Source organism: Zootoca vivipara, chromosome 17 (genome assembly GCF_963506605.1).
Source record: "Zootoca vivipara chromosome 17, rZooViv1.1, whole genome shotgun sequence".
NCBI lineage: Eukaryota > Metazoa > Chordata > Lepidosauria > Squamata > Lacertidae > Zootoca > Zootoca vivipara.
This window is the reverse complement of record NC_083292.1, coordinates 20,820,144-20,842,039: the sequence shown is the minus strand read 5'-3', so window position 1 is coordinate 20,842,039 and position 21,896 is coordinate 20,820,144. Positions and strand designations below refer to the sequence as shown.

The window sequence follows — 21,896 nt, the reverse complement described above, 5'->3', positions numbered from 1 at the left end:
CGGAGAAATGTAGGGCTTTAGAGTTTGATGGGCATGTGTAATTGGACAGGATTTGCCGCCTTCCCCTCCACTTTCTTGTAGCAGTACCATCAGGAGTTCCCAGTTTTTCTCCTGTCTTCTGAAACGTGGAATTTTATTTTTTTTATTTTTAAGTTAACCTGCAATATTAATACATACAGACCAATAGTGCTGAAAGAAGCCTTATAAATGCAATGCTCGCTGGGTTTGGGCTAGGAGGAAATCAGTCTCTACAGATATTGGCCTTGGCTGCAACGTTGGGCAGGATTTTGAGCAGCCTCAGCCTCAGGTCTAAAGTGCAATGCCAACACCTTTCCAGGGCTATCGTGAGCAACCCTCCATTGATTTCTATGAGTACCACCTCTCACTTCCGCAGCGTGAAGTTTGCAGATGAGTAGCCGTCTTAACACTGCAGTCTCAACCATCCGTGTCTACTCAGAAGTAATCCCTAGTGAATTCAGTATGGGCTTACTCATGGGTAAACGGGATTAGGATTTGCAGCCTTGGTCTGTTGCAGAAAAGCAAACAATAAAGTTTTGCGTATCTGATTCATAAAGACCACAGTGGGCATTTAAAGCGCATCTAACGCATATTTAAAGCGCCTGACTTCTCCTAAAGAATTATGGGGACTGTCGTTCGTTAAGGGTGCTGAAATTCTAGCTCCGTGAGGTGAAAACTACAGTTCCCATGCTGGGGGTCATATATGCTTTGATAAAATAAAATAAAATAAAGGAAGGCATGCTCTTTAAATGTGTGCAGGATCTTCCATGTACTTTCAATATACGGTGTGGATCTGCCCTGACACTTTATTATGGCGAAAGCTTTCATGGGCCAGAGCCCATTTCATCAAATTCTTGCGTTTAAAACTAACAAATAAACGCGGCGCTCTAACTTAACCCGGAGGTTCTTCCTCAAGACACGGAATCAGCTGATCTACCCTTTTTATCTCTAAAGAGCCTGACCTCCAAGCCGTGAGTGGCAGAGAAAAGCCAGCCACTCCTGGAGCGCTTGCTATGGAAAAGAGGCGGGGTTTAATGGATGTCCCGCCTCCGATCACCGGGGCCCCGCCCATTCGACGCACGTGGCTCCCTGCCTTCCTGGATCCGGAGTAACTTCTTCGGCCGGGAGGTTGTTTGCGGCGCTTCTCCCATGGCTCCTGCCCAGGCCACGGGGCGGCGGAGGAAAAGGCAGCGGCGGTGCAAGGATCGGGACCTGGACGAGCAGCAGGTAAGCGGGAGAGACCCTCCCTTCACAGGTTCCGGGGCTTTAGGCAAGGATCGGGAGCCTGGGGCCAGTATAGTGGCTAGCAGGCATGGCCAAACTTGGCCCTACAATTCCCATCATCCCTGACCACTGGTCCTGTAAGCTAGGGATGATGGGAGCTGTAGTCCCAAAACAGCTGGAGGGTCAAGTTTGGCCATGCTTGGGCTAGAGTGTCGGACTAAGACCTGGTAGGCCATGGGTTCAAATCCCCACTCAGTCTAGCCTGCCTCGCATGGTTGTTGTGAGGATGAAATAAGGCGAGGCAGAGCCATCCTTTGAGAAGAAGTTGGGACGCGAATGGTAAGAAAATTGCAAAGCAACTCTTTGCCAGAAACAAACAAAACAGCTCTTCAGCCTAACCTACCTCACTGGGTTGTTGTGAGGATAATACAGGGCGGAGAAAACTCTGGGTTATAGCCCACTCGGCGTTGGTTCTTCCTGTTGCTGCTCTGTATTCTAACTCTCTCTCTTTCTTTTTTGGTGTGGTTCAAAGGACTATGAGATGCCGGTTCCAGCTTTTCCGGCATCGGATTGCACTTCTGATGTCGAGCTAGACACCCAGGAAATGGTTCGGGCCCAGAACAAGAAAAAGAAGAAATCAGGGGGCTTTCAGTCCATGGGTGAGTGAGGGAGAGCTTTTTTAATGTTACAAAATCGGCTGTTCTTGTATACTAGCAGGGGCCAGACCAAGGTTTGAGGCGGCGCTCAGCAAAGTGCCCTCCACTCTCCTAGGTGGGTTGGTCTTTTTAAGGTTTTTGTATGGGTCGTGGGTTCTGGATCAGACCCATCTGGTCCAGCGTCCTCCCTGCCCTACGCTCCAGATTTTAAAATAATGGTGAATCTCAGTTAACTGTTTTCTCCCTTAGGTCTGGGCTACCCTGTGTTCAAAGGAATCATGAAGAAAGGGTACAAAATACCGACTCCCATCCAGAGGAAGGTGAGGACCCAGGAAATGCTGTGCTGGATCGGACATCAAGTCTAAGCCAGTCTCTTCATTTTTGCTTTAGAAATATGCTGTTCATGCATTGCAGGGGGTTGGACCAGATGACCCTCAGGGTCACTTCCAACCCTACAATTCTATGATTTTATGAAAGGTCCCCAAAGGTCATCTACTCCCAACCCCCTACAATGCAGGAATGTCAACTAAAGCATCTGTGACAAATGGCTATCCAACCTCTGTTTAAAAACCTTCAATGAAGGAGAGTCCACTTCCCTCCAAGGGAGGCCAATCTGCTGTCAAAACAGCTCTTACTATCAGAAAGTTTTTCCTGATATTTAGGGGCAACCCAGCTAGATGGGTGGGGTATAAATATTATTATTATTATTTAGTTAGAATTTCCTTTATTACAACATGAACTCATTGGTGCAAGTCCTATCCTATGGAGCAGGAGAAAAAAAAGCTTGCTCCGCCTTCCAACTCTACAATATTATGAAATTTTATTCAGATCTCTCTCTCTCTAGGTCTCCTTCCCCTCAGCCCAAAACCTGCAATATGGGGGACAATCAAGTTGTTTTTTCATCATTATCTTCATGACATTTTGCATGTAAACTTGGTTTTGTGTTTCCTAGGCCCCCTCCGAATTTTGCATTGCAGTTAAGGGTTCTGAGGGATGTGAGGAGATTCCTCATCCTCTTGGAGAGCCGCCGTTCGCACAGCCCCTGACTTCAGGTTTGCTGCTGTCGTTCGATTTCCCCTGCCCTCCACTCTTGAATCGGCTTTGTTTTGCAGACCATCCCCGTGATCCTGGACGGCAAGGATGTGGTGGCGATGGCGAGGACGGGCAGCGGAAAGACGGCCTGTTTCCTCATTCCCATGTTTGAGAAGCTGAAGCTGCACAGTGCCAAGACTGGCGCACGGGCTCTTATCCTCTCTCCGACCAGAGAACTTGCCTTGCAGACCCTCAAGTTTACCAAGGAGGTAATCCAAAGATGGGGGGGAGGGATGGCTGGGACTCGAGAGTCTTCAAAGCCTTTTAAGCATTCTGCTTATGGAATAGTTACCTGACTCTTCTTTCTTTGTGACTCCCTGCACATATTACATGTCTTCTGTTTATGAATTTTGAAACAGTTTGATAGTGTTAGATGAATATATTGTCAATATATTATTAGCCTTCGTGTTGCTTGATGTCGTTCAGATGGGACTCAAGAGTGGCAGAAACCGTTTTGGTTGCTTAGAAGCAGGCATCCCCAAACTGCGGCCCTCCAGATGTTTTGGCCTACAACTCCCATGATCCCTAGCTAACAGGACCAGTGGTCAGGGAAGATGGGAATTGTAGTCCAAAACATCTGGAGGGCCAACGTTTGGGGGTGCCTGCTTAGAAGCCTTTGTACTAGCTGCATTTAGGCAATGCTTTACTGCATTCCCCCCACAGTTGCTTACTTGTTAATTCCCACATATAGTTACGAACCAGGCAAAAACATTCCTCTTCTCCCAGGCCTTTGGCTAATTAGCCAGTCTAAGGTCTTTTAAATGGTGGTGTCACAGAAGGGTGTTGGCTACTCCCGAGTAAGCACTCCACACATCCTCTGGATTTTCAGAGTTTTATTGTGCATGCTATATACAGTGGTGAGAAGTCACAAATCATGTCTGCTCTGCATGGGGCAGAAGCCCGCAATGGCATCTCGTGGGCTCTGACCCCCCCCTTTTAAGACTGGGCATCCAAACGCCCCTCTTCCTTGCTCTACGGGTCCTCCGTGGTCCCAAACCAGGCTCCTGAGGTGCCGTTCTACCTTCCAGCCCCTGCTGAAGCTAGCTCCGCCCCTGCTTCCCTGCTCCCAGCCTGGAGCTGAGCCTCCAGGACTCTGCAGAGCCCTGGACCCTTCTTTACCACTTCCTGTTCCTGGTTTTCCCTCCCAGACTTGCTGCTCTCGCTGCTGCTCTCCCAGCTGGAAGAAGTAAGCAGAGTGGGCTGCTCTCTGCAAGCCCTCTCTCTCTTACAGGTGGTTTTGGGGGTTGTTGTTTTTGGTTGTTACTATGCTATTTATTTTTGCGTTTTTATATTGTTAACTGCCCTGGGATCCTCGGATGAAGAGTGGTGTAGAAATTTAATAAATAATAAAAATACTAATGTAAAATGAATGTTCATATCCATGTTGTTTCCCAGGAAAAAAAATCTGCTTGCAACCCTGTTCGCTTGGGAAATTGTAGGAGTTTTTTCGAGTTGCAGTTTCATTAAAAAAAAAATGGAGCCGTTATTCCAGTCTTTGTGGGGTTTTTTTTTTTGTAAATAATTTTTATTAGGTTTTCCAATTAAACAACATCAAATCACATTGAAATTATTCCCAATTACACTTTATATCACAAATCCAAATTAATTATACAATTCCAATTAAAGGAAACATTCCAATTATGCCTAATTATACTAAATTTTTAAATTATACTAAATTTGACTGCAGTCTTTGTTGTTTAAAACTCTAGCACTACATGGCGGTATATTAACCGAAAAGCCGCAGTTCTATAACTCATCAGGTGCTGCAGTGCAAAAGGGTTAGAAGACAGGGGAGAAGTTCATGCAGTAGAACCAGCAAAATGAATGCTATAAGCCTGATGTCTGGATGCAGCCGGTGAAGCCCTCTGAGGCTGCAGAGATCTATGGACAATGTGCAATTGACCAGAGGAACATACCGCCACAGGATTTTGTTGCGAGTTTAGCAGGATTCCTCAGAGGGCTTGGGGTCAAGCGAAAGTGGGCCTGTTCAAGTATTAGGCTCATCAAGTCCCTGGCTTTCTTTTGGTTATTAGAGAGCTGGGAGGATATCTTGGGACGAAATGCAAGATTTTGACTGGGTTTTTAAAAACTCTTTTCCCCTCCCACTACAGCTTGGCCGATACACAGGCCTGAAAACAGCCCTGATCCTTGGAGGAGACAAGTAAGTTTGACATTAAAAACACACACACAAAGATTTTTGACCTGCCCCATGTTTAAGCCTCGCAGGCAGTCACGTTGTTGAAGAACCAAGGCCACATTCACAACATATGTTTGAAGCGCTATAATGCCACTTGAAACATTCACGGCTTCCCCCGAGGAATCCTGGGAACTGTAGTTCATTATGGGTGCTGAGTAGTTAAGAGGTCCCCTATTCCCTTACACAGAACTACAGTCCCCAGAGTAGAAGGATTGATTGTTAAACCATTGTGGGAATTGTAGCTCTGGGAAGGGGAATAAGAGTTTCCTAATGACACTCAGAGGGGATGTGGGGGGTGCTGTGGTCTAAACCACTGAGCCTAGGGCTTGCCGATCAGAAGGTCGGCGGTTTGAATCCCCACGACGGGGTGATCTCCCATTGTTCGGTCCCAGCTCCTGCCCACCTAGCAGTTCAAAAGCACGTCAAAGTGCAAGTAGATAAATAGGTACCACTCTGGTGGGAAGGTAAACAGTGTTTCCGTGCGCTGCTCTGGTTCACCAGAAGCGGCTTAGTCATGCTGGCCACATGACCCGGAAACTGTCTGCGGTCAAACGCCAGCTCCCTCGGCCTATAGAGCAAGCTGAGCGCCCCAAGCCCAGATTCGTTCGTGACTGGACCTAACGGTCAGGGGTCCCTTTACCTTTACTGACACTCAGCCTGAGCAAACTACAACTCCCAGAATCCTTGGAGGGAGGGAAGTAATGACTGTTTAAAGTAGTATCATATGCTTTAAACATATGGCGTGACTGTGGCCTTGTGGTCCATCTGATTCAGCATTGTAACTCATCCCCCTGCCTCTCCAGGGAGTGAGCCTTCCGTAAAGTTGATTGCTGACTAGGAAATCTAAATAAATAAAAATTAATATCCAGTGTTGATGCTTAAAAGTGCCGTTGCAGCAATACATTTTGTTTCTGAAGTTGTGGACCATATGGTGTTAAGTAGGCAAGCCATTGTCCTTTCTAACATATTGCTATATGTAATAAAAAAATATTTATTTATTTTTTTTAAAAAAGATGTGACGTAAGATCTCAGTGTGGCAGCCAAGGTTAGGCACAAAAGGGGGGTGGCACAGGGAGGTTTTCCTGCTTTCTCTAAAACTAAATTTGCCATCCGCCTCTCCTTTCTTTCAGGATGGAAGACCAGTTTGCAGCTCTGCATGAAAACCCTGATATGTAAGTCCAGTGCTTTTTTTTCTGGGGAGATGCAGGGGCACACATACCCCTAAACATTTTGTGAATCTTCGTACTTTTGTCCATTCACTGAATTTATTTTTCCCGATTTGAACTATAAAATGGTGATTTTTCTGGAGTCAAAATGAGAGTACACCCCTAAACATTTTTTAAAGGAAAAAAAGCATTGTGTAAGTCTAATATCTTGGGCTGGTGACTAGGAAACAAGGGGCTTGTTTTGACAGGCCTCCTGAGTGCCCCTTTCATTCATCCTGATGCCTCTCCCATAACAAGGTTTTGTATCAGCCCATTTCGATCTGCCGGGCAGGCACAGGTACAATGCAGTATTTTTTTGAACTTGTAACCAAACCCTGCAGAATTCCCTTCTTATCGACATTGTGCAGGCACATTTGCTCTTACACGCTGTTACACCCAATCATAGTCTGCCAAAGCGCCAGAAAAAAAACAGCACAGAAAGGTTAACAACAACAACAAAGGATCCGGGTTTTAACAGTGGAGACAAGCTGTAGCGGAGACAAGCTGTAGGAGGAGCAGGAGAACAAATGGGGCAACAACAACAGCGCGAATGGGCCGATGGGGCGCGTGCCAGCAGGGAGGGCTCTGCGTGTCACGTTTGACACGCGTGTCATAGGTTCGCTATCACTGCACTAGGACCTGGGAGATCAGGGTTCAAATCCCCTCTCAGTCTTGAGCCTTGCTGGGCGACCGTGGAGTCAGTCACAGGCTCTTAACCCTGCCTCACAGGGTCATTATAGGGCTTAACTGAGGAGGGGGGTGACTCATTTACAGGTGAAATTCGGAAAATTAGAATATTGTCGAAAGTGCATTTATTTCAGTAATGCAACTTATTATTTTTTATTTTAATTTTTGCAAATGCTTTCTTTTGGAAATTCCACAGTAATAAAACAAATAGTTACTATAATACAAAAATAAACATCGCTATTCCATTTCATTAATTGCATTCCATTTATAATTGACCCGCCTAACGACAAATAATTACAATTACAACAAATAAAGGCTTGACACATCTTGCTTTGCATGTCATGCATCTATCTCATATATTGGTTTCACCTTTTAAGTTGCGTTACTGAAATAAATGCACTTTTCGACAATATTCTAATTTTCCGAGTTTCACCTGTACTCCTTGGAGAAAAAGGCAGACTATAAATTCAGTAAATGAGCTCTTCTGCTGACCTGCTTAAGCAAGCTGGTGGGGCCAGCCGGATTCAGATGTCGGCACCCAGAGACCTCCACGTGGTCGCCATTCGACCCGCGCCAGTAGCAAAACGCGCCTGGCTAATTTCTAACACTGACGTGCATCCTGAACTTGTGCAGTCAAGGCACGCTGATAACTTCAGTGAGAGCTGGCCCTTTGTGGCTCAGTGGATCCCTCACAGGTAGGCAGCTGACGGCTGTGCCCTCCCCTTGCCCCAAGCAACCACTGTGTCCTTTGCTTGCCTCCCGCAGAATTATTGCAACTCCTGGCCGACTGATGCATGTGGCCATGGAGATGAAGCTCAAGCTGCAGAGTGTGGAATATGTGGTCTTTGACGAAGCAGACAGGTGAGTTCCTGGCCACTTGGGGGAGGGCCTATTTTTCCGGGCAGGCGATCAGGCCACAGCATTTGGAAACAGGAATGTAGGAAGCCAGCTTCTGCTGAGACAGGCCTTCGATCCATCTAGGTCAATATCGTCTACTCTGATTGGCAGTGGCTGTCCAGGATTTAGGACAGGAAACGTTTCCCAGTTTTACCCGGAGATGCCATTGGGCACAGAACTAAGGATCCTCTGCATGCAAGGCAGATGCTCTAACCACTGAACTTCCCTTATACTGAGTCAGCCTCCTGGTCCATCTAGCTCAGGGGTCCCCAGACTACGGTCCGCGGGCCAGATGCGGCCCAATTGGCCTCCCAATCCGGCCCGCGACGACCCCCACCGCCCGCTGCCGCCGCCTGCTCTAACGGCACGCAGCGCGGTCGGCGCAATTCCAGATCGGGGGGAAATCGCCGAAAATCGTTTGTGCGCATGCGTATGGGCCTCTCCCGACCCAGAAGAGGTCATTTCCGGTGCAATTCCGGGTCAGGGGAGGCCCATACGCATGCGCACAAACGATTTTCGGTGATTTTTTCCGACCTGGAAGCGCGCCACCGCGACAGTAAGTGTGTGCGTGCACTCCCCCGCCCTCCGGCCTGCCGCGCGATCGACGCGGCGGGCACTGGCCCAAAGCCGGGTAAGTCTGGGGGCCCCTGATCTAGCTCAATATTGTCCACAGTGATAGGCAGCAACTCTCCTGGATTTGTAGAGTTGGAAGGGACCACGAGGGTCATCTAGCCCAACCCCTTGCAAACTTTTTGCCCAACGTGGGGCTCGAACTTACAGCCCTGAGATCAAGAGTCTCACACTCTACTGACTGAGCTATTAAGAATATCGGAGCAGGGTTTCTGCTAGTCCTGCCTAGAGATGCTGGGGATTGAACCTGGGACCTTCTGCATGCAAAGCAGATATCCTGCCTCTGATCTATATTGCTTGGTTCTTCCATTTAGGGAAGAGGAGCCTAGTGACAGCCGTGTTTCTGTGGGCAGTTTTGGCTTTTCAGTTTTCTTGGTGGTGTGTGTACCCCCTGTGTGGAAAAGGAATTTTTGAGCCAAAATAATTCAGATTCCAAGATTAGCTGGCTGGGGTTTATGGGAGTTGTAGTCCAAAATATCTGGAGAGTTGATGAAGGCTACCCTTTAAAACTATATAGGTTTTCTTTCTAATGAAGTGCCCTTTGTCCTCGTGAGATGTATGTGTTGCCGTCAAATTCCTTCCGTAGTGTGTGGCTTTTTAAAAATGAAACTTCGGTTTGCAAGATATTCTTATAGCTTCTCATCCCAACCCTGTCCCTGTTCTTCAACCATCTTTGTATAGGAAATCAACAACTTTTTCCAGAGTGGCGCCACACCCCCCCCAAAAAAAATCTGTCTTAATGTTGCTGTAAACTGCCCTAGTGTTTTGTGAGAGGAAGATGTAGAAATACTTTGATCAATAAATACATAGCAAACAATTTCCCAAAATATATAACAGAAGAACACTTTGTTTTTTTAAAAAAAGGATTCTCAATGGGTGCTCTGAAGTACTACAGTTCTGGGGAGGGGTCTGTACCATGTGTATCTGGAGGGCTGTACCACGTCTGTAGCCAGGCATTTGCTTGCTATATTTTTTCAGATCCTCTGCCCTACAGCTTGTTCTTCTCCTGTTTGCTTTAAGTGTCTCTTCAAAATGCTTTTTCCCCCTTACCTTGCCAGGCTCTTTGAGATGGGCTTTGCAGAGCAGCTGCAGGAGATCATCTCGAGGCTGCCCGAGAACCGCCAGACCGTTCTCTTCTCTGCCACCCTGCCAAAACTTCTCGTGGAGTTTGCTCGAGCCGGTAAGGAGACGGACCTGGTCTCAGGTGCTGTCTTTGCGTACCGGAAGGCCCAATCTCACAGTTCCCCGGAAAGAGGGATTGACTGTGAAACCACTCTGGGAACCATAGCTCTGTGACGGGAATGGGGGAGGTCTCTTAGCACCCTTAGCAAACGGCTTTTCCTGGGATTCATGACTGTTTTTAGTGGTCGGAGAATCCTTTTAAATATATTCTCCAGTCCCATTGATCTAGATTGCTGAGAGCATCTGGGAAATATCTTTATCCTCATTCCAGAGTGAGATGAAGCCAGGGTGGATAAAAATCAATTTAAATAATAATAACAATAATAAAAATCAATTCTTTTTTCTTTAAATCAGATTTTTTTCTTTAAATCAGATTTTTTTTAAAAAAAACAGAAAGATAGTTTTCTGTTTAAGTTACATTATTGTTTAAATTGTTATTAAGGAAATGATTATTTTTCTTCTTCCAATAAAGTACAGCAGAAAAGTTATCCAAATCTAAACAGTTAACTTATTAAACCTCACAATAATTTCATAATTATTGGTCTATGTATTTCTAATAGTATAACCAAATCAGTCATTTTTTATATAACTGTAAAAACTACTCTGAAAATTTATTATTCCAAAAATGAAACCTTTGTCTGGTTGTAAATACAGTGGTGCCTTGACTTACGAATTTAATTCGTTCCGTAACTCGAAGAATTCGCAAGTCAAAAAATGCCATTGGAAACACGATTTCCCATAGGAATGCATTGGAAACAGGAAAATTCGTAAGTCGAAGCAACCCTATCTAAAAATTCGTAAGTCGAAAAATCCCTATCTAAAACTGCCACGGTTTTTTTCCGGATGTCGAGACATTCGTAAGCGAGCGGCCATTACCCCCATTCGTAAGTCGAAAAATTCGGTTGTCAAGACGTTCGTAAGTCAGGGTAAGGGGGCCCCTGACCATCAGGTCCAGTCGTGTCCGACTCTGGGGTTGCGGCGCTCATCTCGCTCTATAGGCCGAGGGAGCCGCCGTTTGTCCGCAGACAGCTTCCGGGTCATGTGGCCAGCATGACAAAGCTGCTTCTGGCGAACCAGAGCAGCACTCGGAAACGCCGTTTACCTTCCCGCCGGAGCGGTCCCTATTTATCTACTTGCACTTTGATGTGCTTTCGAACTGCTAGGTGGGCAGGAGCTGGGACCGAGCAACGGGAGCTCACCCCGTTGCAGGGATTCGAACCGCCGACCTTCTGATTGGCAAGCCCTAGACTCTGTGGTTTAACCCACAGCGCCACCTGGGTCCCTGAAGTCAAGGTACCACTGTATTAAGATTATACCAGCAAGAATGAGTCTTTCTGTAAAAAAAAAAAAAGAAGAAGAAGATTTAAATCAAGTCTTGCAGACTAGTGATTTAAATCGATTTGATTTAAATCAAAACCACCCTGCTGAGAGCATCTGGAAAATCCAGAGCGAGATGTAGCATCATATTCCCTCTCCTCTGCCCAAACTTCCTTTCTACAGGTCTTACAGAGCCTGTGTTGATCCGATTGGATGTGGAATCCAAGCTGAGCGAGCAGCTCAAGGTAACCAGGAAGCAGGGATATCTTGGAAGGGGCGGTTTGGGGAAGGGGGGGAGTTTGGCATTGGGATCTGCTGAATTTGGAGAGCGGGGCACATGTGTTCATTCGTGTGGCTTCCCTGTTGCTGCTCCTCTAGTCTGTTTGAGCCAAATTGGTGGTTCTGCTAACTCAGGGGTGGGGAAACCTCTGGCCCAGTGACCAACTGCGGCCCTTGAGAGCTCTCTTGGGTATTTTTTGCTTGGCTGGAGTGTGCCCTTAATATTGCTCCTCCCTTGCCTGAATGGAGGATGGAGAGGAAGGTATAGTTTTGTGCGTCTGCCCCCAGTACCAATGGGCAGAGACTTCCAAAAATGCAGGCTTTGCCGTACTGACGGATCCTTATTATTTTGGGCAGCTTGAACATTGTTTGGCACTTGTAAAACAAACACCAGTTTTCATCCTTGGGTTCGGGGTTCGGGGTTTGCGTGTGTGTGTTTGTGTGTGTAGGGAACAAATGAGAAGACAGGTTTTTAAATGGTGGCTTTAAACAACAGTGGAGGTCTGAATAAAGCAGGGGTGGAGGAGCACAGAAGATATACAGTGGTACCTCAGTTTAAGTACACAATTGGTTCCGGAAGTCTGTACTTAACCTGAAGCGAACTTTCCCATTGAAAGTACAGTGGTACCTCGACTTACGAAGGCGATCCGTTCCGCGGCGCTCTTCGTAAGTCGGGAACTTCGGAAGTCGAAGCATCCATTTTGCGCAGATTGCGATTTTGTGCTTTGCGCATGCGCAGATCTCACACGCAGCGAAAATACTTCCGGGTAAGCGGATTCCGGAAGTCGAAACCTTCGGAGGTCGAGGCACTCGTAAGTCGAGGTACCACTGTAATGGAAAGTGGATTAATCCGTTCCAGACAGTCCGGCGGAGTAGTTAACCTGAAGCAAACTTTCCCATTGAAAGTAATGGAAAGTGGATTAATCCGTTCCAGATGGGTCCGCGGAGTACTTAAACTGAAAGTACTCAAACCAAAGTGTACTTAAACCGAGGTATGACTGTACAGGGGCTTGAATTAGCTGTGAGGAGATGGTGGGTTTTGGGGAAATGTAATGGGGCAGGGTGGAGGGGCTGGCAAGCAGTGGGTAAGTGGGGGTTGGTGAGCAGGTGCAACAGGGGTGTGGGTGTGGGTGGGTGTGTATCTATATCCTAAGCTGCAAGGAGGCATAAAAAGCTGCCTTACACCAGATTAGGTTGACTTTGAGTGAGTTTCGGTGAGTTCTGGCTGGGGGAAAAAAGCCCCTGGTTCAGCCAATCTGTCATCCTCCAGTTCTCAAAAATGTCTTATTTGGTGGAGGGTGTAAGATAGGCGAAGACTGGGCTAGGCCCTTCCAAGCTGGGAGAAAACTCAGCAGGCACCGACACTGATAATTAAACACCTAACCCATCCCATCCTCACAGCTTTCTTTCTATCACGTGCGTGCTGATGACAAGCCAGCCCTCCTGTTGTACTTGCTGAGGACGGTCGTAAGACCGCAGGACCAGACGATTGTCTTTGTGGCCACGAAACATCATACAGAATACCTGAAAGAGGTATGCAGCTTTTTGAGCTTGGGTGGGTTAGGGTTAGGCCATTCACATGGCGATTCACACAATTGTTGCTGCTGTCAGCAAGATCCTTACTAATGATTTCAGATCGGTAGGCATATTATCCTCTATTAAACAGGACTGACATGGGGCTGAGTCTCCACATAACCCCAGTCATATTTGATGGTTATGTTTTTAAGGTTTCCTTTAAAAAGTTGGATTGTCTACACTGGACAAGAATGGCTTGTTGTTGTTGTCGTCGTCATGTCTCACCTTTTTCCCAGACTCAAGGCGGCTTACAGATAAAAAAGAAACAAGTCAAAACTTAGGGGGAAAAGTCATTGAAAAGTTATTAAACACTAATAAAATTAAAACTATCTGGACACAATAGGCCCACAACTTACACACATGCACTTTAGGCACCTGGCAAAAAAAGGGGGGGGGGGAGAATAGAAAAGGAATGGGGTTTCAGGAAAAATGACTTTGGCAATCGTCGCCCATCATTGAAACCAAGGTGTTTTGACTACACACGATTTTGGCTTTAGGCGCAATCCCCAGTACATAGCCCCCGCCTAAGTTGTAGGCTTATTGTATGTACAGTGGTACCCCGCAAGACGAATGCCTCGTGCAACGAAAAACTCGCAAGACGAAAGCGTTTTGCGTTGCGCAAGGCATCTCGCAAGACAAAGTTTCCTATGGCCGCGCTTCGCAAGACGAATAGGAACGCATTAATTAAATGGGTAGACCGGGTAAATGGTAAACCGTGCTTCACAAGATGAAAATTTCACTATACGAAGTGACTCACAGAATGAATTAATTTCATATTGCAAGGTACCACTGTACATGCAAAATATCTATTAAAAACACAGAATCACGGCAGCAAAATGAATTTTCTTCGAAACGATGAGGACTAGAAACTTGCTGGGTTTTTAAAGAAAAGGGTGGAGAAGTTCTAAAGGTCCATTCCCAATTCAGTCCTGTCCTGTACCCCATGGACACCTGGGGAACTTGAGTGATACTTTTGATTTCTCCTCACTTGCCGACCTTCAGTTTGCTTCCTCTCACTGATGCTCCTGCAGCTGTTGACAGCCCAGGGTGTGAACTGCACGCATGTCTACAGCTCCCTGGACCAGACAGCGCGGAAGATCAATGTGGGCAAGTTTATCCACGGCAAATGCTCGGTGCTGATCGTCACCGACTTGGCTGCCCGGGGCATCGACATCCCTCTCCTGGACAATGTGGTCAACTACAGCTTCCCAGCCAAGGCCAAGCTCTTCCTGCACCGTGTCGGTGAGTTCTTGAGGTCCGGCACCTTGCGCAGCTTAACTTGTGAAAGCCGCCTTAAGTCGGCTCTGACTTCTGGTTCATCTAGGCCAGGATCTTAAGAGCCTGGGTGCAGAGGAGGAACAGCAGCTTGGATAGCAAAGCATACACCTTGCATGGCCTTTTATGAGTGCCCCCCCCATTGGCTACTGTCAACCAGGAACTGGAAGCATTTGTCAAATTGCATAGGGACTGGGACCCTTTGACTGCAACACATGTGGCTCTATAGCTATTCAGCTTTGCCCAAATGGTCACTCTTTTTTACAGCACTGGTCGGAGATACAAGCTTAAAAGACAGATTAAACAAACCTTTTGTGCCATCCAACATTTCTCTTCTCTGTTTTGTTCTCTCCAGGCAGAGTGGCCCGAGCGGGGAGAAGTGGTACAGCTTACTCCCTGGTAGCGCCGGATGAGACCCCCTATGTTTTTGACTTGCACCTCTTCCTAGGCCGGCCCCTCGTCCTTGCCAACCCTCACGAGAAGCCTACAGGTAGGTCTGCCCTCGTTAGATGGCAATAATTAGCAGGCGTGCCCTCGGGAATTGATTTTTCTTTATTGCAAGTATAATAGAGTGGTCAAAGAAGGTTGCTGCCGCAACTGCTTACAGGGCTATCATCCAATACGGTGCATGTTTTATTCTGTTACATTTTGCAAATTTATAAATCTCTTTACTGCCTGGGGCCATCAAAGCAGTATACAACAGTTAAAAGGAGACCCAATGCAAATTCTCCGAACAACTGAAAGCGCTTCTACAAATTCTAAAAACAGTAGAAGCATCCTTACAGCTGTGCAATTAATATTTCATAAATGACTAGGTCACATTCTTTTTAAAAAGTCTTCAGTAGACTCCTCAATATCGTGATGTTGGGGCGCCTTCTTGATTTCTGTGGGAAGCTCATTCCAGAGGGCTGGAGCTGCAACACTAAAAGCCTGGTTTCCAGCACAAACTGAGCACACCACTGGGGCATACGGTACTCTCAGCAGTGTCCCAACTAAGGAAAGCAGTTCCTGGGCATAGATATATGGGGCGAGGTGGTCTCTTAGATAACCTAGTCCCAAGGTTACAAAAGCCTGCTGGATCACGTCAGTGGCCCATCTAGTCCAGAATCCTATTCTCACAGTGGCCACCCAGATGCCTGGGGAAAATCCTGCAAGCAGCAGGACCTGAATCCAAGAGCGCTTTCCCTGCCTGCTGTTTCAGCAACTGCTATTCAGAAGCATTGCTGCCCTTGACCGTGGAGGGGGGAGAGCATAGCCTTCGTGGTTAGTAGCCATCATCAAAAGTCCTCTCCTCCACAAATTTGTCTAATGCTCTTTCAAAGCCATCCAGGTTGGTGGTCATCATTTTGGGAGAGAGTTTTAGCCTTGCAGGAAGAAGTTTACCTGTCTTTTACCTGTCCTGAATCTTCCAACATTTGTTGCAAGTCTGAGTTTCTAGTATTATGAAAGTGGGAGAGAACCTTTTCCTCTCCAAAGCCTTGTCTGGAACTAACACAACCGGAACTGGTCTTGCCACTTTCTCCTCTCCCCTCCCAATTTTATACCCTATTTTTCTCCTTTACGACTCCTGCACTTGATGAACAACCTTATTATACCCTTGCATTACATTTTTGGTTACATGCTACACGAAAACAGCAGGATGTATGCATAAAATTTTGTGGTGGTAAAAAAAAAAAGTTTCCCTCCCCCTCCCCTCCAGTGATATCAATACTTGCGGAAATGGTATTCCACAGCTGTGGCACCACCACCAAGAAGGCCCTTCTATGGTAGCCACCCATTGCTCTGTCAGGGGCCCTGAAACAGCTCCCTGACTGCTTCTCTTTCTCTCCCCTCCCCCTTTCAGACACAGACGGCATCTTTGGCCGTGTCCCCCAGAGCATCATCGACGATGAAGAGAGCCTGCTTCAGACAGACCATGAGCGCTCGCTGGAACTGCAGAGCCTCCGGCGAGTCTCTGACAATGCCCAGAAGCAGTACCTGAAGTCGCGGCCTGCTCCGTCGCCCGAGTCCATCAAGAGGGTCAAGGAAATGGACTTCAGCCTGCTGGGCATCCACCCCTTGTTCAGTGAGTGGCTTATTAAAAATAATAATTTTATTATTCATACCCTGCCCATCTGGCTGAGTTGCCCCGTTCCTAGTCTTCTGCTGCTCAACCACACGGGGGTAACCTCTCCCTCCCTGCTTTGTGTCCCGGAAGGTCTTCGCTTTGAGGGGGAAGAGATGGAGCGGCTGAAATTTGTGGACAGCATCAAAAGTTACCGTTCCAAGGCGGTGAGTGTCTCGAGCGACCCCTAGCAGCAGACCATGTGCCTCTTGGCATTAAGGGAGCCCTGGCACCTGCCCGGGCGCCAGGCCAGGGTTCGTTTCTGCTTTGCCCTGACGAACGTCGCCACCCCCCCTTCCCTACTGCTGTTTCTAGACCATCTTCGAAATCAACGCCACCAACAAGACTCTGGCCTGCGACGTCATGCGGGCCAAACGTAACCGGGACCGCCAGCTCATTGACCGGCACCAGCGGAAGCAGCAGGAGAGGCTCTCCTTGGCGGCGGAGAAGGTTCAACGTCTTGCTGCGCCGGCGACCACAGAGCAAGACCCAGAGGAAGAGGAGGAACACATTCAGGTAGGGATGCGGTCGGGGCTGGTGGGCTTCCTCTCTGCTTCAGGACAGACTTTTCACTGGGGAACCATAGCTGCCAAGTCTCCCGTATTCCCCGGGAAATCCCCGTTTTTCCAGCTGTTCCTAGCTGCAAAAACGGATTTTTTTTGTTTTTCCCCGGTTTATTCTGGCGCGGCGGCCATTTTGAAACTGGGTGGAGCATGCTCAGAAGTGACTTTTGATGCTGCTCTGCCCAGTTCCAAAATGGCTGCAGTGCGACTTCTGGCTGCAGTGCGACTTTTGGAACTGGGCAAAGCAGCATCAAAAGTCACTTCTGAGCATGCTCCACCCAGTTCCAAAATGGCGGCAGCGCTACTTCCGGTCTGCTACTTCCGGCCCGGTCCCTTATTTCTCGGACAGCAACTTGGCAGGTATGTGGGGAACCCGTATCCTTGCAATGCTCCTTGCAATGCGCCGGAGTGTGGCTGCCCTTGGACGCCTGTTCTGGAGGGTCCAACTGGAGCACAACGCTGGACTACTGGTGTGGAGAGACATATTGCCAGCACATGACTGGCACCCCAAAATCTGCACTGGCTGCCCATAAGCTGCTGGGACAGGTTCAGGGTTCCTGCATCCTTTTTCAAGGCCCTTAAAACTCTGGTCCAGGACACCTGAGGGACCTCCATATTCCTTAAATCCATGCCAGATCATGGAGGTCATTGGGGGAGCTGCTGTTAGTGGTCTCCCAAGGCTTGGATGCGTGGGTTATATCCACCAGGATCCGAGCTTGTGGTCAGCAGTATATAAATTTTTGAAATAAATTTGCACAGTAGGAAAAACTGGGTTCCGTAACCTCTGAACCTTAATGCTAATCTGCTGAACATGGTGAGGGTCTGAGAGCTACTTTAAGATAGTGACAGTCCCACCATCATCATCGCCACCACCTCCTCCTCCAGTGGTTGGAAATAAGAGTCTCCCCCAGACGTTGACTTTTGAAAATTATTTTTAAAGGTTTTTATTATTAACACAATTTTAACAGGACAAAACAACCCCTTTCCCACCCCTTAGAGGAGACAAGGGAAGTTTATATTATTATTATTATTATTATTATTATTATTATTATTATTATTATTATTATTATTTATACCCCTCCCATTTGGCTGGGTTTCCCCAGCCACTCTGGGCGGCTTCCAACCGAATATTAAAAACAGTACAGCATCAAACATTAAAAACTTCCCTAAACAGGGCCGCCTTCAGTTGTCTTCTAAAAGTAAAATAGTTGCTTATTGCCTTGACATCTGCTGGGAGGGCATTCCACAGGGCGGGTGCCGCTACCGAGTAGGCCCTCTGTCTGGTTCCCTGTAACCTCACTTCTTGCAGCAAGGGAACCTCCAGAAGGCCCTCGGTGCTGGATCTCAGTGTCTGGGCTGAATGATGGGGGTGGAGACGCTCCTTCAGGTATACTGAGCTGAGGCCGTTTAGGGCTTTATAGGTCAGTACCAACACTTTGAATTGTGCTCGGAAACGTACTGGGAGTTTATAGTAAAATATTAAAAACATGAAATCCAAAAACATTAATTGGTCAGTACAGCCCATCAAGAAGCATCATGGTTCTAGTCCTCAATGTTCGTAGCAGCTGGAGAGTTTTGTAAGCTGCTGGGAGATGTGTTTGTGTTCCTCTCAAGCGCAGAGGGTGATCTTTGCCTTCTGTGCAGCACACGAGCACTCGCCTGTTGGAGACGGGGGATGACGGCCCTCTCAATATGGGGGAGGGGGCTCGGACCCCTGTCCCAAAATATTGAGGGGGCCGAAGCCCCTTTGTCCCCTATAGTTGGCACCCCTGGTGGTGTGCTTGAGAAAAGCAGTGGTACCTCAGGTTACAAACACTTCAGGTTACAAACTCCGCTAACCCAGAAATAGAAATCGTACTGTGGTGTCGCAGCGGCAGCAGGAGGCCCCATTAGCTAAAGTGGTGCTTCAGGTTAAGAACAGTTTCAGGTTAAGAACGGACCTCCGGAACAAATTAAGTTCTTAACCTGAGGTACCACTGTCATGCAGAACCACAGAGAACCATGAACCCAGTGGAACTGGCCTTCCTGAATATCGAGGGTTGCTAACCGTTCTTAACATTTTCACACACACCCAGGATGTTTTCTCCAGCGTGGTGGGAAGGAAGCGGAAGCAGCCCCTGGATGGAAAGGAGAACGGGAAGAAGCAGAGGCTGGCGATGCAGCAGGAAGGAGAGTTCTACATCCCATACCGGCCGAAGGACTTTGAGAGCGAACGAGGGTAGGTGGCAGCAGTGGGAGAACACTAGTGGCCAAAATTGTGGGAAAGTGTCTTTCCGAGGTTTGGTGGCTCATAAAACCTGATCGGCTCTCTAAACACTCATGCTCCCTGGCTACATTCAAATGAAGGAAATCTGCTGCATATCAACTTAAGCAAGTTGCGCTTCCTTTTTCTGGTTATTTGGCTGTAATTTTTGATAGAATACAGATAATTGAACAAATTTTGTTGCATTACATTCTTCATTAAATTATCTTTCCATTGATATACTGCAGGGGTGTCAAACTCAAATTCATCGGGGGCCGCATCAGCAGTTTGGTCACCCTCAAAGGGCCGGTTGTATCTGTAGGACTATGTGTCCACTCTTTATTATCATAAATTATTGTCACTGCATTCAATTATTACTGTTTTTTTGTAATAATTTAATAATGTAAGTAATAACTAGCTCTGAAAGCAGAAACATAGTCAGAATAATGGCAAGTAGATTTTCAAATGGGAGGGGAGGGAGGGAGGAAGGAAGGAAGAAAAGAGGGAGTGGGAGGGAGAGAGGAAGGAAGGAAAGAGGGGAGAGAAAGAAGAGTAGGAAATGAGGAAGGGAATAAAGAAGGAAAGAAAAAGAAAGAGGGAGAGAAGACGGAAAGGGAGAAAGAAGGAAGGAAGTAGAGAGGGAAAGAAAGAATAAGAATGAGGGAGAGGAAGAAAGATGGGAAGGACGAAAGGAAGGAAGGAAGGAAGGAAGGAAGGAAGGAAGGAAGGAAGGAAGGAAGGAAGGAAGGAAGGAAGGAAGGAAGAAAGAAAACAGGGAGCAGGAGGGAGAGAGGAAGGAAAGAGGGGAGAGAAAGAAGAGTAGGAAAGAAGGAAGGGAATAAAGAAGGAAAGAAAAAGAAAGACGGAGAGAAGACAGAGATAAAGAAGGAAGGAAGGAGAAGGAAAGAAAGAATAAGAACGAGAGAGAGGAAGAAAGAAAGGGAAGGGGGGGGTCGCCGCCTTGATTCAGCGCCAGAAAAGAGCGCGAAGGGACCCAGGGGCAAAAAGCATTTCCCGTGCAGCGTGAGGCAGCGGGTGTCCATTTTAGCAGACGTGCGTAAAGCCTCAGAGTTGCACGTTCATGAGGCTGAGCCGCTGCTGAGCTCACGTTCAAGAGGCTGAGCCGCGGCAGGAGGAGGAGGAGATGAGGCAAGAGGAGGAGGAGGCGGCTTGTCGGGTCGGTGCCCGGCAGCACCGTACGGAGAGTGCCGAGCCTCTGGGACGCAGCAGTGCTCTGTAGCACTTTGAATCCTCCACACGGCGCTGCTGGGTGCTTTGTCTGTGATTCAGCAGCAGCAGCAGCAGCAGCAGCAGCTGTTTCCAGGCGCCGAGCCGTGGCAGGAGGAGGAGGATTCAAAGTGCTACAGAGCACTGCTGTGTCGCAGAGGCTCGGGACTCTCCGTGCGGCGCTGCCGGGCGCTGACCCGGCAAGCTACCTCCTCCTTCTCCTGCTCTGGCCGCCTTTCTAACCTCCCCCCCGGCCCCAGCTGTTTGTCGGTGCTTTGTCGGCGCGACGCTTCAGCAGCAAGGTCCCGCTGCTGGGTCCTGCTGGCTGGGGCGCTCGGCGGGCCACATGACGAGGGCTGGCGGGCCGGATTTGGCCCCCGGGCCTTGAGTTTGACACCCGTGATATACTGTATAATTTTATGGTATTACTCAAAATAAAAAAAGTGGTGTTAGGAGCCATCAAACCTCAGAAATACACTTTCCCCAAAAGGTTTCTACAATTTTTGCCACTAGTGTAGTCTCCAGTCTGAAGGGTCCTAGCTCAGTGGTAAAGCATCAGAATATAGGGAAGGATTAGAGACCAGGAGAGTTAAGAGGCGATAGAATACAAATTATGCATAGCGTGCAGAAAAGGGATAGAGAAAAGTGTGCCTGGTTATCTCTTGTGCTGGAGTCTTGCTTGCAAGTTTCCCATTTGGACATCTGGCCTGGCTGGTGTGAGAACAGGATGCTGGACTAGATGGGCCATTGGCCTGATCCTGCAGGGCTCTGCTCTGCTTGTGTTCTCACAGGATGCTGTCTCTCTATACTGAGCTTGGTATTGTCTACACCAGGCACCCCCAAACTTCGGCCCTCCAGATGTTTTGGACTACAATTCCCATCATCCCCGACCACTGGTCCTGTTAGCTAGGGATCATGGGAGTTGTAGGCTGAAACATCTGGAGGGCCGCAGTTTGGGGGTGCCTGGTCTACACAGACTGGGCTGCTGCCCAAGGTTTCAAACAGGGGAGCCTTTCCCTGTCCTTACCTGGAGATGCCAGAGATTGAACCTCTGGGCTTCTGCATTCAAAGCAGGTGCTCTACTGCCGAGCTGCGGCTCTTCTCCCAAGCAGAAGACCTCCTTCGGCTACAGAAGGTCGTAGGTTCGCCCCCTGCCCTCTCCCGTTAAAAGGCTCCAGGTGATGGGGAGAGACCTGTCTCCACCTGGGACCCTAGAGAGCCCCTGGCAGTCGGAGCAGACAGCTTTGAGGCGAACGGGCGAGTGCTTTGACCCAGGGTACAACTGGTGGCTTCCCTTCCTGACCTCGGCCTCCTCTCAATGCCCAGGTTGTGCATCGGTGGGGAAGGCACGGCGTTCGAGCAACAGGCTTCCGGAGCCGTCCTCGACCTGATGGGTGACGAGAATCGGAACATGAGCAACAGCAAGCAGCTCTTGAAATGGTGAGTAGGGCTCGTAATCAAAGGGGTTTGCGTGGCTGTGCTGTTTTGTTTTTGTAAGGGTGGCAGAAATGTAACCGTTCAAAAAC

General features: G+C 48.0%; 1 protein-coding gene across 1 annotated transcript in view; it reads left to right on the top strand.

The window, feature by feature from the left end:
- Nucleotides 1-1,104: 1,104 nt before the first annotated feature.
- Nucleotides 1,105-21,896, top strand: part of DDX54 (DEAD-box helicase 54) — a 25,625-nt gene continuing 4,833 nt past the window's right edge. The window contains exons 1-17 of the mRNA XM_035098505.2: nt 1,105-1,245; nt 1,775-1,901; nt 2,148-2,218; nt 3,011-3,199; nt 5,102-5,151; nt 6,318-6,359; nt 7,845-7,940; nt 9,665-9,786; nt 11,289-11,350; nt 12,786-12,917; nt 13,991-14,201; nt 14,590-14,724; nt 16,078-16,299; nt 16,432-16,505; nt 16,654-16,854; nt 18,977-19,119; nt 21,697-21,810. Of these exons, the coding sequence (XP_034954396.1) occupies nt 1,168-1,245; nt 1,775-1,901; nt 2,148-2,218; nt 3,011-3,199; nt 5,102-5,151; nt 6,318-6,359; nt 7,845-7,940; nt 9,665-9,786; nt 11,289-11,350; nt 12,786-12,917; nt 13,991-14,201; nt 14,590-14,724; nt 16,078-16,299; nt 16,432-16,505; nt 16,654-16,854; nt 18,977-19,119; nt 21,697-21,810 (2,069 nt within the window). The 5' untranslated portion in view covers nt 1,105-1,167. The remainder of the gene's footprint in view (nt 1,246-1,774; nt 1,902-2,147; nt 2,219-3,010; nt 3,200-5,101; nt 5,152-6,317; nt 6,360-7,844; nt 7,941-9,664; nt 9,787-11,288; nt 11,351-12,785; nt 12,918-13,990; nt 14,202-14,589; nt 14,725-16,077; nt 16,300-16,431; nt 16,506-16,653; nt 16,855-18,976; nt 19,120-21,696; nt 21,811-21,896) is intronic.